The sequence below is a fragment of the Emydura macquarii genome, unplaced genomic scaffold, assembly GCF_026122565.2.
Source record: "Emydura macquarii macquarii isolate MOO-44397 ecotype Brisbane River unplaced genomic scaffold, CSIRO-AGI_Emac_v2 contig_3348, whole genome shotgun sequence".
In the NCBI taxonomy this organism is placed as follows: Eukaryota; Metazoa; Chordata; order Testudines; family Chelidae; genus Emydura; species Emydura macquarii.
The window spans coordinates 1,345,015-1,362,789 of NW_027133485.1; the positions used below are offsets into that span (position 1 = coordinate 1,345,015).

A 17,775-nucleotide genomic window follows, 5' to 3' on the forward strand; every position below is an offset into this window, starting at 1 on the left:
TGTTGGGAGTGAAGGCTTGCCTGACAGAAGTCTGCTGTGGATTTTAAGAGTCTTTTTGGGTGACTGGGCAACAAAAAAGCAGATGAAATACAATGTTGATAAATGCAAAGTAATGCACATTGATGTGTAATCCCAACTACATATACAAAATGATGGGGTCTAAATTAGCTGTTAGTTGAATACTGTGTACAGTTCTGGCCGTCCTCTCTCACAAACTATATATCAGGATTGGAAAAGGTACAGAGAAAGGCAACACAAATGTTTAGGGGTATAGAACAGCTTCCACATGAGGAGAGATTAAAAAGACTGCACCCAGGTCTACATTACACCTTTACTTTGGCCTAACTATGTTGTTCAGGGGTGTGAAAAATCCACACCTCCTGAATAACGTAATTATACTGACCTTAACCCTCCGTGTAGACCGCGCTATGTCGGCGGGAGAGTTTCTCCCGCCAACACAGGCTACGGCTACACCGACGGTGGCAAATTTGCCGCCGTCAGATCGATTTCGCTCAGTGCAGACCCGCTCAGTCGATCCAGAAATGGACGTACTAAGACCAGCTACACAAGGAGCGTAGGGCTGCATCCACGGGGACGGCGCAGCGCAGGGCAGACGGCGCGCAGAAGAGAAGCTCAGCAGTTGACGGGAGTTACGCAAATTTTTTTGCGTACTTTGCGTAACTCCCGTCGACTGCCGCCGAATCTCACAGGTCAGTGTCGACAGGGCCATAGCTACCGCCTCTCATGGAGGTGGAGACGGCTGCTGGGTCGGGTCGGGTCATGTCGGAGCCTCTTCCTCAAGGCAGGCCAGCGGCAGGGTGCAGCGCTGCACGGCAGGCCGGCCCTGGGGCCCTGCAGCCCTGGCTCGGGGGATAGGCCAGGGCCTATCCAGTCACGTCGGGGGTGTCACCCCCTCACACGTAACATCCGAGCCCAGGGCACCCAACCCGCGCTGCGCAAGTCCCCCAGCCACATGGTGACGTCATGGCGGCCTGTGACCAGGCCGTGGTGACGTCATGACCCCGTGTCCCCAGGGCTGGTGGTGATGTCACGAAGCGGGATCCCGCATCACTGTCGTGCAGTAGCACGGAGCGTGGCCGCCCCACGGCGCCCGCCCGGGCCCAGCTCCCAGGCCCGGCCGGACGGGCTGCCTACGCAGGGCACGGGGTTGCCAAGGTAACCGGGAGCCAGGGGAGGTCCGGAGAAGAGCCGGCGGCCGGAAACACGTGGCGCTCATCGCCGGAAGTGCTCGCGTACCTGCTTCCGGGTTCGCCTCAGTCACTCAGTCAGCAGCAGCAGCGCGTGCCTGGGCCGCCGGCGGCCGCGAGAGCAGCGAGAGCTCCCGGCCCGAGACACCGCGCTGCGCCCGCCTCCTCGGCCGAGCCCCGGCGGGAGCCCCCGGCCTCAGGATGGTGAAGCCTCGCTACAAGGGCCGGAGCAGCATCAACCCGTCCCGCGCCAGCACCAACCCCGGTACCGCCGCCTTCCCCTCCCCCCCCGCGGCCGCGCCCCGGCCCCCCCCGGGCGCCCCGGCCCCGCTCCCGCTGACTGTCCCTTGTCTCCCTAGATCGGGCGCTGGGCGCTGGCGGGCACAATGTGCGGGACCGGGCGACCATCCGGCGGCTGAACATGTACCGGCAGAAGGAGCGCAGGTGAGGCCGGGCCGCGGGCTGCCTCTCGGCTCCGCCCCTGCCCCTGCCCCGGCTTGTGTCCCCCGCCGAGCCGGGGGCAGCCCCGTCCTGCCTGTGCCTCTATCCGGAATGAAGTAAACCCTTCGCTGGCGGCGGCGGCCGTGGCTGGAGTTACAGCCCTCCCACGCGACACTGCCCTCCTGCGCCAGTGCTGCCCTGTCAGTCTGCAGCGGGGCTTGTCCTTGCGTCCCCAGCCCACCGCCCAGAGCTGGCTGCTGTGGGGCTTGGCAGCCCCTGTATCGCTGCCCTGCCAGTGAAGACGTTCTTGGCCGCTCCCTGGGGGGGGGATCTGGTCTGGAGCCGGTGGGCAGTCCTTGTTTCCAGTTGTTGGCCTGTGTCAGTCAGCTTTACCTGGGAGGAAAGGTTCGCTGAGGAGCCCGTGTCTGTGTGTGCGCTCCTTCCGTTGGCACGGGCACATGCTGCCAAATGTAATGCGTAATGCTCCGTCCAAACATGCCTTGTGCGAGAAAACCAACAGCCTAAATTCTGAGGTTGTATCCCTTCGGGTGAGGGGCTTCTCCTGGAAATTGAGCAGGGTCAGGCCTGGTCAGTCCTTGGCTGGCAGACTAAGATCCTGGTCACACAGGGCCCTGTGGCACATTTGCAAAAGAACCCTGGTATCTTGGCCAAATTCCAGTGTGGGTGAGGATATGCTGGCAGACCTAAACTTTCCTGTTTTCACAGCTATCTAGGTTATTCTGCCCTTCCAAACTAGTGTTGCTGGTAAAGGTGCCCTTGTGTATGAAGTGTCTTTATTTAGGGCCTTCCATTCAGGCAAACCACGGGGTATTCGTATTGTATTGGAAAGAGTGAACTGCGACCCTTGCTGTGTGTCTCTGTTGCTCATGTACTTACACAAGCTCTCATTTTTTACCCTCAGAAATAATCGTGGTAAAGTGATTAGGCCTCTGCAGTACCAGTCCACGGTAGCACCAGGCACAGTGGCCAGAGTGGAACCAAATATTAAATGGTTTGGTGAGTGTTTCTACCTTGTGACTCAGCAAGGATAAAATAATGGTAACTCAGATGTTCTAAGGGAGTGATGTGCATAGTATTTCCCTGTTCCCTGGGACACAAGATCCATTGGTCAAAAGTTTCTATTGTAACTTGATTTTGGGGGCCCAACTTGAGATGCCTTAAAGAGGCCTGGTTTTCAGAGGGTGTGTTCCCAGTTCTTTCTGAAAATATGGCCCCTTGAAGGTGTTTAAAATTGGGCCTTCAAAATCATTGATTGCTTTTCCGCATCTTGGTCACTACTATGGTGTAAAGAGAAACTAGCTTTTCCCATTGATGAGGGAAGCACATTCCTTGCCCCTGAAAGAACAGAGGCTGTCGCTTCTCAGAGGGGAAGCTCTGACTGTTGGCCATTGCAACATTTGTCTGCCAAGATTAGGAAGCTGAGTTATCTGTACTGATGGAATGAGATGCAGGAAAGTTTATGTGATGCCACTATCTTGGTTTTGGTCCCCTTTAATGTTTTATGATTTCTCATATGTATTTATGGAAAAGCTACAGCAAAACCCAGTAGTAAGTATGTATATACTTAGGGCAGATTTCTAAAGGTGTTTAGGTGCCTGAAGATCAGATAGCTGCCTGGTGGGATTTCAAAAGGTACCTAAATCCTTTTCAAAATCTTTCCCTTGGTCCTTGCATTGCGCTGTCATGCCAAGAGTGACCCCAGTGTCATTTGGGTTGTTTTATGTCCCATTTTTCCATAGGTTCTCTCCTCTTGTGTGTGTGGCCACTGTGCATACACTGTAAGAGTGCAGCACTCCACCTGCCTGTTGGGTGTATGTCTGTACTGACGGCGGCAAAGTCGCCGCCGTCAGATCGATCTTCCTGGATCGATCGAGCAGTCAGTGTAGATCCGCTCAGTTGATCAGGAAGTCGACTGAGTAAAACCACCCCCTCCAGTAGCGTAGCGCTGAGTCGACGGGAACACAGTTCCCGTCGGTGCAGTGCAGTGAAGACGGCGCGCAGAAGGAAAGCACAGCAGTCGACGGGAGTTACACGAGCTACTCTGCGTAGTTTGCGTAACTCCCGTCGACTGCCGCCGAATCTCCAGGTAAGTGTAGACCAGGGCTATGATTCACTGCTTTCCTAAAGCAACATAACATGAGTGATGGCTTTAGAGCCCTGGGAATCCTTGTGTGGGCCTGGCTCCATATATTGCTGAAGAGGCGCACACATTTGATGGAAATATAGAATATAAAAGCATATTTGAAACTCATGGCTACCATCTCCCTTACATTTTAGACTCTGATCAGGGAGCTCCCCTGAAGCAGGGAATTTTCAGTTGATTCTTATGGTTTAAGAAGCTTGCCCAAATAGACACTGTTACAGTTGGCATAATGCAAAGTTTGCCCATTTCTCTCTTCTCTGCACATTAATTTAAAACCTCCTTAATACCAGTACATAAACACAACTGCACAGCAGCACCCTTCTAAGCAGGAGGGCTGCAACAGCTTTAAATCCTAGTGACAAGGATGGGTGAAACAAATCTGTCATGGTGGGCTTGTGGCCAGGGCGGGATTGTGGGGGTTGTAGGAATTGCCAGAGCGGATCACACTCGATGTCCATCTAGCCAAGTGTCCTGTCTCCAACAGTGGCCCGCTCCAAATGCTGCAAAGGAAGGTGTGTGATGATCAATTCCTCTGTGCCATTCATTTGGGTTTGCCCAATAAGTAACTGGGTGTATTGTTCCTAGGGGAAGTCTCTGTAGTCTAGGTGGTGGGAATGAAAGGGTGGAGTGGGCAGGTCCAGGGCGAAGTTAGACTGTGTCTTGATCCAGTGAAACCATCTCTTTTTGTCTCTGGTATTTTCAGCTCCAGACAAAGCACTAGCACATCAGCTTGCTTGGTTAGTGTGTGGCTTATGCCCAGTGTGGGGACGTGTGAAGGTGCTATGTTTATTTTTCTATACCAGGAAATACTCGTGTGATCAAGCAGTCATCCCTGCAGAAATTCCAAGAGGAAATGGAGACTGTCATGAAGGATCCGTACAGAGTGGTCATGAAGCAAAGCAAGCTGCCAATGTCCCTTCTCCATGATCGAATTAGACCTCACGTGAGCATCACTCATTTCCTCAGACAAAAGACCTGTTAAGACAGGTCTGCGTAGGAGCCTTGTTCCTAGGTTTATTTTCTGGAGTCATTTACAGGTGGCCACGTTGTATCTGTTCAGCTTGGTGCAGAGCTGCGTGGTATCCTCTGAGGGCAGACTTGACCCCCTTCATTCTCATACCACATCAGGGTTTCTTCTCTGGCAGAGGAAGGATGAATGCTTCTCTCTTGGCTGCCTGCCAGTGCCACTGTGTCAGCCTGAAGGAATCACTGAGTGATCGGAGGTTTCCTAGCAGCTTGCCGTCTCGGGCTGCGGTCTTACAAGCTAAGCAGTGTATCATACTATCTGTACTTGGGTGTGGGAGTACAGGGTGCTGACTCCAGGTATGTCTGCACTGTGAGCTGGCGGTGTGACACTTCCCAGGGATACCCAGGCCTCTGAGACACCTCGCTAACACCTGCCCTTAGCATGAGAGAGCCTTGTCTGTGCCTGCCAGTGTCAGCTCCCTGACTCCACCAGCCACAGGCAACACCAGCACTTCCCTCTCAGCCTGTGCACGGTCTGCCATCCCTTTGCAGGTTAGTGATAGATACACTCCCACTCTTGAGTCTTCTGGGCATCCCTCTAGAGTGCCCAGCCCCTGATCTACTGAACGTTCACAGAATTCCCAGACCCTCTGATCCCAAAGGAACAGTACTCCCCAGTTTACCTGGAGTACCCTGGATCACAGCTCTGCTTAATACACAGCACTTAGATTTTTTTATAGAAAAAGCAAAGCATGAACTTATTTAACAGAACAGAGATTCAAATGATGGCAAGCAGAAACATTGGAAACAAAGGGTTAATTATAAAATCAAATCATCACGTGCATTCTAGAGCCTAAACTTCACTAACAAGATGCCCTCTTGTCTAATAAGGTATTTGTTACCCCAAGTCCTTATCACAGCATTTTTCAGCCAGGGTAGCTGGGACCCTTCTTTCATAAGCTTGTCTCCCCAGATGAATGATGCTAGAGCACTTTTCTGCACCCCTAGATATATTAGACCAGTCCTTTGTTCTTCACTTGTAAACAAAGTCCTTGGATGGGAGCAAATCCTTAACCTCCTACTTTAGGACAGTCTGTGTCTTAATTGGGCTCTGTCTCTAAAAGCTTGGGGTTTTTTGAGGTTGTACAGAGTTAATTGCTTAACTTTCCATGGACCTGTAGCTAATGCATCCTGGGTGAGCACTCCTACCTGGGCTTTGTGAGTCCAAAATGTTATTCCTATAATGAATCTTTGTCAGAGCTGGCTGTGCTGTGACATTACTGTTCTCTTTAAAACAGTGAAATAGCCTAATATTTAGTAGGACACAATTTCTATGGCTTGCAGAGTTGTTACTAGCAGTGTTCCTATTAGTAGAAGACTCTGAACCAAACACACAAATCAGACAAGTTTGAAGAACTTTCCTCCTAGCACAAAATAGAAATTAAGGCATTGTTATTGCCTCGTGTTCAGTCAGCTAGAGAGAGTAAATGAATACCACTTGTTCTTGTTTTCAATACGGTCCTGTTTTAAATGTAGCGTTGGAATCCTGCTTAGGAGAAGAGCAAAGGTGGTTGTAACATTGGGCTTCTTGTTCTGGTGACTGATGAGAGTATGATTCAATGTTCTGAGGGAGAAGGCCTGATCTTGGGTTTTCATCAGGCTGCTTGTTTGCCTTTGAATATCCTCTGTAGTTTGTAGTTGATGTACTGCTAACTCAGTTTGGCACTAGCAGTACTTTGAATGGGTTAATGAAGTGGATATTTCCCAGGGATTGGGAAGACTTATAAAATGAATATGAATGAAAGGAAGCAAGTGTATTAGCTGCTTGTTACCAGTAAGAAGGTCTGTATTATCCATTGGGATTTAATCTCTTTTGACAGGAAATTTGCCTTTATGCAGTGTGCGTTAAAATGCCAGGATAGGATGGCTGTGGCAGCCTGTCCCCAATACGATCTCTGATTCCAGTGCTTGTGATGGTACAAATGACAGCCTGACGATGATTTCTTGAGGATGCTGGTCTCTCCCTGCTTACTTCCTGTTGCGTGATAGATCTTAACTCATATTAGTGTTTTTATCCTGAGTCAAAAATTCCTGTGCATGCAACCTTCTTTTCAGGCACATCAAGTTTTAGTTAGGATCAAGTTTCTCTTATCACATCTAAACTATTATTTTGGACTCTTGCTAGATGTTTTCATATGAAGACTTTCCATGTGCATCTAATAAAAACTTTACCTAAATTAAGGGAAATGTTATCTGAAACTAAAAAAAGATTGATTCTTTTTAGCTGTGAAGTAGATTCATTTCCAAGAAAATGTTGGCATTTATAGCTGGTCTAAAATAAAAACTACGAATTTGATCATGGTTTTTCTTGACAAAATCTGTGAATTTGGCGAGATTTGTGCATTTGTTAGAAAAACAAAGGACTGATCAAAGATAACAGTTTAATTTTCATCATTGCAGTCTTAATTACATTTGACTAAGTTTACGATGAAAGAAATGTAGCACAGTTCTTTGGCAAGTGTAACACAATTTGTGTTTGGCTTTGCTTTTTATTAAACATCCATTCTTGTATTTCTCAAAGGGAGTTAAGAAAACTTAAGACTTACCAGGAGAGTGCATACAACTCTTCTTGTGACAGGCTCTTTGGAACTGAACTCAGACCTTGTACATTGTATGTTTTGAGCCATGGCAAAGTTAAAGCATGTTTTTTTCCCTTTTTACCAACTGATCTTCCCTCAGAATTCCAAAGTCCACATTCTTGACACAGAAACTTTTGAAACAACCTTTGGCCCCAAATCGCAAAGGAAAAGACCAAGTCTCTCTGCGGGTGATATGCAATCTCTGCTAGAGAATGCTGAGGCCTCTGCAGGGACCTATGACCAGGGCAAGGACCGAGACCTGGTGATGGAAGATACTGGAGTGAGGTAAAAAGCAGGGAGGAGTTAGTTATGGTCAGTGTTTAAATAAGAGCAATGTATGTTTTAGTTTTGTCCAGTGTGCTTCTAGTACTGTGCACCAGTTGGGGGGGCCTACATAGTATAAAAGGCTGAGGAGAGGTAAACTATTTAAGGTGTCTAAAATGGTCAGTATTTTACTTGGATTTTTTCTCTTCCCTTCTGTTTGCCTGCATAATTAACCTAGTGGTTGCTTCCATGTGCACATAACCATTCTATCTTCAAGTGTAATTCATGATGTATGGCATCTCTGATTATCTGTCAAGGGTGTCTTGAGATGAGTAGGTGCACAAATACAGGCACATAAAAAGGTATATCTATTTGGAACCTCTTTATATGTATTATTTCTGCGTATTCCTAGGCTGATTAGAAATGTCTAAAACCCAGGTATTTGTCACTTTGGCCTCATCTCCTGTGTGCAGATGGCGTCAGAGAATGCATCATCCCAGTATTTCAGCTGCTGATGCGTGTTTGATAATCCATTTCTAGGGATGAAGCACAAGAGGAGATCTACAAAAAGGGACAGTCCAAACGAATCTGGGGTGAGCTTTACAAAGTAAGTGTAATCATGTAGAGGTTGAGAAAGATTCATACATCTGAATTCCCACGACTTGTTCACTGGAGGTGATTTTAAATTGGCAATCACTCAACAAGCCTGCACCAACTAATAACTCCACTGAACAATGATTGGGATAGCTCTTTGAAGACCCTTTATTGATGGAGCTGGCCTGTAAAAAAACCAAAGGTGGGCATAGCTGCATTCCCATGGTTTAAAGCTCACTGGAACCATAAGATAGGTGAATACTGAGGGGGGACATAACAGTTTTCAAGAACATAAAAGGTTGTTACAAGAAGGAGGGAGAAAAATTGTTCTTGTTAACCTCTGAGGACAGGACAAGAAGCAATGGGCTTAAATTGCAGCAAGGGAGGTTTAGGTTGGACATTAGAAAAAACTTCCTAACTGTCAGGGTGGTTCATCATTGGAATAAATTGCCTAAGGAGGTTGTGGAATCTCCATCACTGGAGATTTTTAAGAGCAGTTAGACAAACACCTGTCAGGGATGGTCTAGATATTACTTAGTCCTGCCGTGAGTGCAGGGGACTGGACTAGATGACTTCTCGAGGTCCCTTCCAGCTCTGATTCTATGATAAGGTTTTTAACTTGTCCATTTCCCTTTAAAAATGCTGCATTAGCTTTCAGCCTGTGGGTCCAAACTCATTTCTCACTCTCCATGGATTTTCAGGTGATTGATTCATCTGATGTTATTGTGCAAGTTCTTGATGCTCGAGATCCCATCGGGACTCGTTCCCCACATGTAGAATCTTACCTCAAAAAGGAGAAACCATGGAAACATCTCATTTTCGTCCTGAACAAATGTGACCTTGTCCCTACTTGGGCCACTGTAAGTACAGTCCTTCCTTCAGTGCTTTGGATTTTCTTTGGGTTTTTTTGTAGCCTATGCGCAGGTGTCAGTCCTAATGCTATTGTCATCAAACCGGGAACAATGTAACTGGGGTCAGTGGGTACTCCTCCTCTAGGACTTTCTGCCATAGAAGTAGCAATTACACTGCAAATGCACCCAAGTTTTGCTCAGCTGATCAACAATCACCAGCTCTCTACTTCCTGTGGCTGGTTGTAGCAGTTCAGTTTTTTCTCACAAGTGTGCTAAACGATAGTTGTCTTAAGAGGCTACTCTGTTTTAAATTGTTAAGCTAATTGGTTTTAGCTAGCAATGAAAGCATTTTTAGAGAATGGTTTTGCATGTATAAAATGGTAGACAAAGCATTTACTGTGGGGTTTGAGACGCAATTCAAAGATTTTTGAACTAGCAGTTTTCTTAGACAATTGTTTGAAACTCAGTCCTGTGATCAAGTTAAGTCGCTGCCCTTTTCCAGAAATAAGCTTGTTGCTTTTCTGAGTCTGTAGCATGAGCCTCCTTGCTCAGCAGTATGCTTTCTCTCTAGAAACGCTGGGTTGCAGTCCTCTCCCAGGATTATCCGACGCTTGCTTTCCATGCCAGCCTCACAAATCCCTTCGGCAAAGGAGCCTTCATACAGCTCTTACGACAGTTTGGAAAGGTATATAACAGATTTTGGGGGGGTTTTTCTTCTTAATTGCTTGGCTTCAAGGTGGAAAATGTCTTTCTGCGGCAGCTTAAACATTGGGCTATCTGTATCCATGGCTGACTGCACCTAGGAAGAGCTGCTCTTTGGGGAGCGATCGGAACGTGTTCCCTGTTTATTGGGAGCTCTTGAAAAATGTGCAACACAACTTGGGCAGTCTGAGAAAACCAGTCTGACCAGGATTGTCTGACTCAGATACCTACTAGCTAAGGGGTGTCACCTCTAGGGCACCCAATAAACTCCCATTTATACTACTTAGGAACACATGAGTATGTAGAGGGGAAGAATGTACTTGTGAGGCTCATTTATGCCCTGTAAATCAGTACTATCCCATGAAGATGCCGCCTCTCTGAAGTCTTCATCTTCCTGAGAGACAAGTCAAGAATGTTTTCCTTTGTAGGTGACTGATTTCCTCTTTAAGCTACATCTGTGTCTTTATCTCACTGACTGATTCCTATTTCTGTTTGTTATGTTTCTCAACCTAAGCACTTTTTAATTTAAGACATCACTGAGTAATTTCACAGCAGCTGAAAATGCAAGTGACTCACTTCTGACTCTTCAAACAAGGGTTATGGAATATTTCGTTCAACACTTGAAATCAGTTCTTTGAAAGCCTGTTAGCTGTGATAAATTTATCTTATTAGAGGGAACCTTATCCTGTTTGTTGTGATCAGATCTGCTTTGGAGCTGTATTTGTTCTCCATTTCTAAGAAGAGAGGAGTTGCTGAGAATTCACATTTCAGAATTTTAATAGCAACCATGCATTTCTCTACAAGGCATTCATAAATGTGTATAATTTCTTAACAGTTGCACACAGACAAGAAACAGATCAGCGTGGGCTTCATTGGCTATCCAAATGTTGGCAAGAGTTCAGTGATTAATACATTACGATCCAAAAAAGTCTGCAACGTAGCCCCCATTGCAGGTGAAACAAAGGTAGGTTGGCCATGAAAGACCCTTGGCTTTTGAGCTGGGAAGAGTTCCTAGACACAGAATATACCTTAATCCCTGGGACAAACCATGGGCTTGAATTTATGCAAAAATACATGAACATAGTGTCACAACCCAGTCCAGTCCTGCTGTCTGGATGGATACCAGTCTTGTGATGGGATCCAGCCTCTGAAGTGCTGAGCTTCCTGGGTCTGGGAACTGTCCTTAGCTCTGGATCTCTCAGTCCCTTATGTGCATAAATTGCACCTACACAGCAGCTGTCCCTGTTCTAAGGGTAGCATCATACCTTTAAAATGCAGAATCCGAGGCTGCTTGTGAAAGAGGGGGAGTGTTGTTCTCTTTCAGGTCTGGCAGTACATCAGCTTGATGCGGCGGATCTTCCTCATTGACTGCCCAGGTGTAGTTTATCCATCGGAAGACACAGAAACGGACATCGTGCTGAAGGGAGTGGTGAGTGTCTGCAGAGAATGCTGGCAAGCTCCATTTTTCTGCTGTTGATGCAGTTGGCTTGAAGAGATTTTATTACTGATTTCCCTTACCCCAGGGACAACTTGTGATCTGTACACATGATTTGTACACATCTGTACAAACTTCAGAATGGGGATGAGGCTGAGGGCAGTAACCATGCCGTTTGGTCCAATCACAGGATGGGATAGACTTCCAGGAGCCTAAGCAGTGTGCACACGTATGATATCTTAGTTTACGTGCAGAGTAGAGGGAAGTTTCACGCATGTAAAGTGAATCAGGATGTCTTGAGAGGGGTATTGTGTCTGCAGCATGTTTGACCCTTCATTAGAATCTCTGCATTGCTTGGGACTCTGTAGAATTTCTGCAGTATTAGAGTGTAACAAAGTGCTGCCTTTCCCTTTAAAATCAAGCTAGAAGAGTTTCCATTGTGAGTGGGAGGAAGAAGTTGGAAAGGAGTTATTGAGGCTGAAATCAGTTTGCAGCTATGCTTGCCCAAAGCATCTGAGCCTTTGAATTTTGTCTGAGCCGCATTTTAAGACCCATAGTGATGTTCACAGGGTCTGGCTCTGTTTCCCCCTTGTTTTTAGGTTCAAGTTGAAAAAATAAAGAGCCCTGAAGAACATATTAGTGCAGTGCTCGAGAGAGCCAAGCCAGAGTACATCAGCAAGACATACAAAATTGATTCCTGGAAAAATGCAGATGATTTCCTTGAGAAGCTAGCCTTCAGGACTGGAAAACTATTAAAGGTGAGCCAGATTACAACACTGTATTTCCACACCTCTGTGTAACTCTGGGTGAGTGGGGAGTTTTTGAGTAAAGTCCCACATTATACATGGGGAATTCAAATCTCCAATCTCTTTTGAGGTGATGTGAAGGGGGTACATTTGCCCTTGTGAGTGCAGACATAAATCATTTCTATGCTGTTCTAGGGTGGAGAACCTGACGTGCAGACTGTGAGCAAAATGGTCCTCAATGACTGGCAGAGGGGCCGTATACCATTCTTCATTAAACCACCAAATGCAGAGCAAGGTCCTGAGGTGAGAACACTTACTGCCATTCCTGCAGAAGGGAACCCATTTCCCTTTTGTATATCATTTGTTAGCAGCTTCACTAGCATAGCAGAGGATGGCTTTACCATAGCGTTTCAGGTAATGCTCATTTGAATTCATTAAACAGAGAACACACGTAGCAGGAATGTAGCAATGTCCTGACCAGTTTTTGAGCTAGTTTGTATTGGCTCACTCGCAGACATTTCAGTAACTTTCACAGCATTAACTGCTTCATTTGGGTGGCAAATAAATTCTCTTTTCCAAAGAGATTGGAAATTTGTTATCATGAAACTCGTGCACAGGATGATTTTTCTTTGCAGTAACTGTTCAGGGTAACTGTCCCTCCCTGTGACCCTAGGGCAGCAGGTTTAAAGTGAACAAAAGGAAGTATTTCTTCATACAACGCACAGTCAACCTGTGGCACTTTTCCCAGAGGATGTTGTGAAGGCCAAGACTATAACGGGGTTCAAAAAAGAACTAGATAATTTCATGGAGGATAGATAGATTCATCAATGGCTGTTAGCCAGGATGTGTAGGGATTGCTGTCTGCCAGAGGCTGGGAATGGCCGATGGGATGGATCTCTTGATAATCACCTGTTCTATTCATTCCCTCTGAAGTACCTGGCATTGGTCACTGTCTGAAGACAGGGTACTGGGTTAGATGGACCATTGGTCTGACCCAGTATGTCTGTTCTTATGGACCACTAATTGTTTTTTAAGGGATTGCATCTATGGTCAGTCCCAGCATGTAGCCCTGTGACCGTTGATGGAGTTTCTGGAATTAGGTGCACTCTTTCACAATTACTTCTTTTTTGAGAAATATAGGTGAATGTGAATTGCTGTAATATAGAAGGCATAGAGGGTCCATTCTGTAGGATGCAGTAACTGAAGACAAATTATCTGAAGATTCTGCCCCAACTTCTCCCTACCCTACCTGAGACTACAGCTGTACAACAGGTCACATGGCTGATTTAGTACAGAATGTCAGTGGTCAAAATGTATTTGAATGTAATGGGGTAATGGCTGTTTAAGATCTTGCCTATATGTGAAATGCCTGGGGTGCAAGTCCCATCTTTTTTTCTCTTGCTTATAGCCCTCATCTTCTTTAGAAGTACCTGCAACGCCAAGCCACGCTGACAGTGATGGGCAGAGCTCAGAGCCCATAGCTTCGAACATGATGATGGTAGAAGAAGGGGAGAACAAAACAAATACAGAAATGAAGCAACTCATGTCTCACGTGCGGCAGAACTTTGGGAAGATTAATGTGGCAACTCAGTTCTTGGGAGAAGACCTGGTTCCCGTAAATACATTAGATATTGACAAGATGGACAGTGATCCTTCTGGAGGAGAGGAAGAGGAGGAGGAACAGCAGCAAAACTTAACTGAGGATGACTCCAACTCCCATAGAGAAGGTTCCAGAGAAGGGCCCAAGGCCGTTATTAAGATTTTGGAGGAAAAGATTGCAAAATACAAAAAATTCCTGGACAAAGCCAAAGCCAAGAGATTCTCAGCAATAAGGTATTGGATTCTATTCAGTTTTGAGAGTAAAGAATTGCACAGGAGAAAAGACCAGGGTGAATTCAGTCCTATTATTGGGTTCATTCAGTCACATTTCATTTAACTGCTTCCCTGTGTGTTAAAATCTCTATTCTGGGCCAATATATCCACCTGAATTGAATAATTGTCTCTCAAAACCAAACAGCTACTTAGCCTCATTTTGAAGCAGGCATATTTATCATTTTAAAAACTCTAATGCTCTGATATTTATGTGAAAACAGCTCCATGTGCTGTCATGAGTGAATTAATATTCCGTTTTTGCGAGCCTGGGTTGATGCATCTTCTTTCAAAGCATTTAGTTTGCTCCATGCCCACTTCTACAGCTCTCCAGAGGGAGATGAGCCTCTGGAAAAGCCATAGTTTGCTTCATTCTGATGTTCTCAGTCAAAGGCCCTTAGAACTACTGACCTACACCACATAGCAAAGCTAGAACCAGTTACACTGGTATCTTGCTTGATCTTTGATGTAATGAGGCCAGTGACTGTAGCCTGGTGTGTCACCTGGATATGCGTGCATCCCTGAGACCTGGCTGGTGGATACTGCTGGCCCAGTTTTGGCATAACTGGGTCTACCTGGATAGTTGGAGATCCCTCACCAACTTTGTGCAGGACAAAGGGGATGGGGACCATGCAGGGTTGACAGTTTCCAGAAACACTGGTTTAGAACAGGGCTCTGATAAATATTGCTTTCAACCCAGTTTAAATGAAACTGGGGAAAAATAATATTAGAATATACTAATGAACATTGCTGAAAGATAGTTAGCAATTTGTTAATTGTTTTGCAGTGTGTATAATATTGAAAACTGAAATGAGTCATGACATTTTCCTTGAGAAAATACTGTACCAAACTGCACAGACATTCTGATGTTTAGTATGATATTACATACATTAGTGTTACACCTACTGCAGTTTTACTTCTTATTTGTACAACCCTAAATTCATCTCTGAATGTGCTGCCTTATGTAACCACTATTTCAGTGTGTAACTAAAACTAAGTGTAATGTGGTGTGCAGTAACAACAATTTTAAAACCAGAAAATGCCTTGAAGTAGGATTAACTAGTTTTTCCTAGAGCGGTAGAAACCACCTCTGGTACATACCATGCCATCCCTGGTACCAGGAGTGGTGATTTCACTCTCCTTGCACTACACAAAGCGACCAGCCATGGAGACTTAAACAAGCCCAATATTTTCAATCTTTCCTCGTGAGTCAGGTTTTCTAAACCTTTAATCATTTTTGTTGCTCTCTCGTGCTACTGTTTTCAGGGTTTTCAGTCATAGAACCTTGTACAAGGTTTGGGTATCTTGCAGACCTGTTTAAATTGTTAACAAGACTGTAGTTATAGAAGTGGCTTTTTGCTGAGCACCATGGGTACTGTTTGTTTAGATGCAGGGGAGGCCTAGAGAAAAGGCAGTATCATGGTGCTGTGGAGGGCTAGCATAGTCCCATGAGAATGTCTCACTACTTTTTCTGTTGTAGAATCCCCAGAGGGCTCAGTGAAAAGGTATTCACAACATCTGAGCAGCAATCTGAAGAAACCAAAGAACCAGAGGCCAGAGGTAACATGAAAAGGTCTAGCTATGCCCCAGTCTTAGTGCAGCAACCCATGAGCAATGGGAGCATTTACTATTAGTCTGAGGCCGGTTTCTTCCTCCCCTGTAACATTTAAAACTTGTCAAAGAGTGAATCTGACTTGGGGGCTCTCTGTAAAGCTGCAGGTAGCTCTTGTTTCAGAGCTCTCACCTGTTTGTCCAGACTGTAAAATGTTCTGCCCCCTGTGGCTATGTGAATGAGGGCAAAAGCGTGGGGTAAGAGTCCTTGGATGGGGTGATGGACAGCTCACATAGCACTCACTGGGCTTGGCAATAGTCCTGGCCAAGCAGTTTCCCTTCCCTGAGTTTTAGTACTTTCCCAAAAGGGGGGTGGGGAATGCTATGAGCCTTGATCTGATGGCTTCCAAGAGCCTACTTCCCCTACGGTCGCCACTGAGAGGGCTCGATTTGGGAGTCGGGGCTTCAAACCGGCAGATGGGGATTTGACCCTGGCATGTTCTGGTGTGTAGTGGAGCTGTCCCGTTAGATAGAGCCTTACACAGCCCTTTGAAAATCTGCCCCTTATTAACAGCTTTGATTGCATCAAATGTCAACTAGTTCTCTGATAAAACAAACCACATGTATTACAAATGTGGCTGGTGCAACTCTGCCATCGCTCCATGTGCTGAAAGACAGGATTGGCATGGAGCCAGCTGCCTCGACCCAGGCAAACAGGTTGGAGCTGGAAGGTGTGTCTGACTCTTTAAAATACTGCTTTTAGGGTGCACAAGAAAGGGAAAGAAAAGGAAAGTACAAGAGGAGGAAGAGGATGCCCTTCAGGGTAAAAAGCCTTGCCAGAACCTTACATCCAAAGAAGTAAGTGTTACCCCCTCTAATCCCTGTTGCAGAGGACAGGGAGTGGAAGCTTTGGCTCCTTTCAGATACCCCAGCTTCTTGCATGTCAAAGCTTTGGTGATGGTTTTGGGAGGTGACAGGGCCTCTGCTCGGCGCTGGCAGAGTGGTCCATCTGGATGGCCTTCTCCCTGGCTAGCAGACAATAACAGTAGCCATGTGCTCACAGGCGACCAGGCCTCATAGGAGTGCATGAGGGGCCTGCATACATCGGTGGGTGGAAGGGGGTTGAAAGGGTGAATTCTCCTCTTTGACTGTTCGGTCTGCTTTCTGTGTGTGACACACGTATTAATGACGTACGGGGGTCTGTGCACTAGGAGTGGGGAGGAGAATAAGGCCCCAGGTAGGCAAGATTAATGGATGCATCATTCTGTGGTCAGCCCTCACGTTCACAACTAAAGCTTCTAGTGCTGGTGATTCTCGGGTGTTGCATCCTTCTGGTGTAACTTGTGTATCAAACCAGTTAAAGCAATTTTAGGCCTCAAACACAGTCACTTCAGTGACATGAATGATGCATCAAACCTCCCTTCAGGACCTTGCCATGAGAGGCAACCTGCTTCAGTTGATAGGGCATGAAACTGGGAGTCCAGTAATCTGGGGCAGGTTCTGCCACAAACTTGCACAAGCCTGTTAGTTCACCTAGCCTCTGTTTCACTTGCTGTGTAGTGGGGTAATAATTTTATCCCTCTGTGTCTCATGCACTTTGAGATCTGTGCAAGAAAAAGTTCTATAAGTGAAATCTTATTCATGCCATTAAAGCTTATGGTGAAAAATTTATTTCTGATCATTTCATTTGAAAGTGAAGAATGTGATAAAAGCCCAACAAAAACCTCTGTGGAGTATGTGGGTTTTACTGTGTTTCTCTTTGCAGAGGAGAAGAGCTGAGAGGCAGCAGCACAACAAGAAAGTTGGGGTCCGATACTACGAGACTCACAATGTGAAAAATAAGAACAGGAACAAGAAGAAAAGTGACTCAGAAGGACAGAGATCAAAGCACAAGAAATTTAAACAGAAGCAATAGCTGGTGCCCTTATTAAATTTAACATAATCAGTGCTTTTAGCTAGCAGTTTCTTCTTTATGTGCAACTTCCATTTCTAATCTCAACGCCTCGATGTGTGTCTTGGTACTGTGATAGATGGCTTCATGCCGTTGGTTCATGTACTCATTTGAGTGCTTTTTATGCAAACGGAAACCATGGTATTCGCACAACGGCTCTGTGTAAGAGAGCCCTGGTTAATGTTAGTCCCTGCTGTGGTCTAGCACTAAACTAAAACAGACACACAATTACAAAATTGTTTTGGAGAAGGTGAATTGAGTTAGGAGCTGGAGTTTGCTGTATATACAACAGTGTAAACATCTTAGTGTTGGGGAATAATGGAAGTGATTGCTTGCATTCAAGTCATAGCTTAAGCTTTCTTCCTCACTTCAGTTTAGTCGTGTGTTCAAGATA

At 45.9% G+C, this 17,775-nt stretch overlaps 1 protein-coding gene across 1 annotated transcript; it reads left to right on the forward strand.

The window, feature by feature from the left end:
* Window positions 1-1,257: 1,257 nt before the first annotated feature.
* GNL2 (G protein nucleolar 2) lies at window positions 1,258-17,378 on the forward strand. The gene is made up of 16 exons (XM_067533790.1): window positions 1,258-1,473; window positions 1,568-1,652; window positions 2,572-2,666; window positions 4,617-4,756; window positions 7,519-7,703; window positions 8,223-8,289; window positions 8,978-9,136; window positions 9,699-9,812; window positions 10,665-10,793; window positions 11,154-11,258; window positions 11,864-12,022; window positions 12,206-12,313; window positions 13,419-13,843; window positions 15,360-15,439; window positions 16,194-16,288; window positions 17,196-17,378. Exons 1-16 carry the CDS (start codon window positions 1,410-1,412, stop codon window positions 17,343-17,345), a joined length of 2,160 nt encoding a protein of 719 aa, XP_067389891.1. The 5' UTR covers window positions 1,258-1,409; the 3' UTR covers window positions 17,346-17,378.
* The last annotated feature ends 397 nt before the right edge of the window (window positions 17,379-17,775 follow it).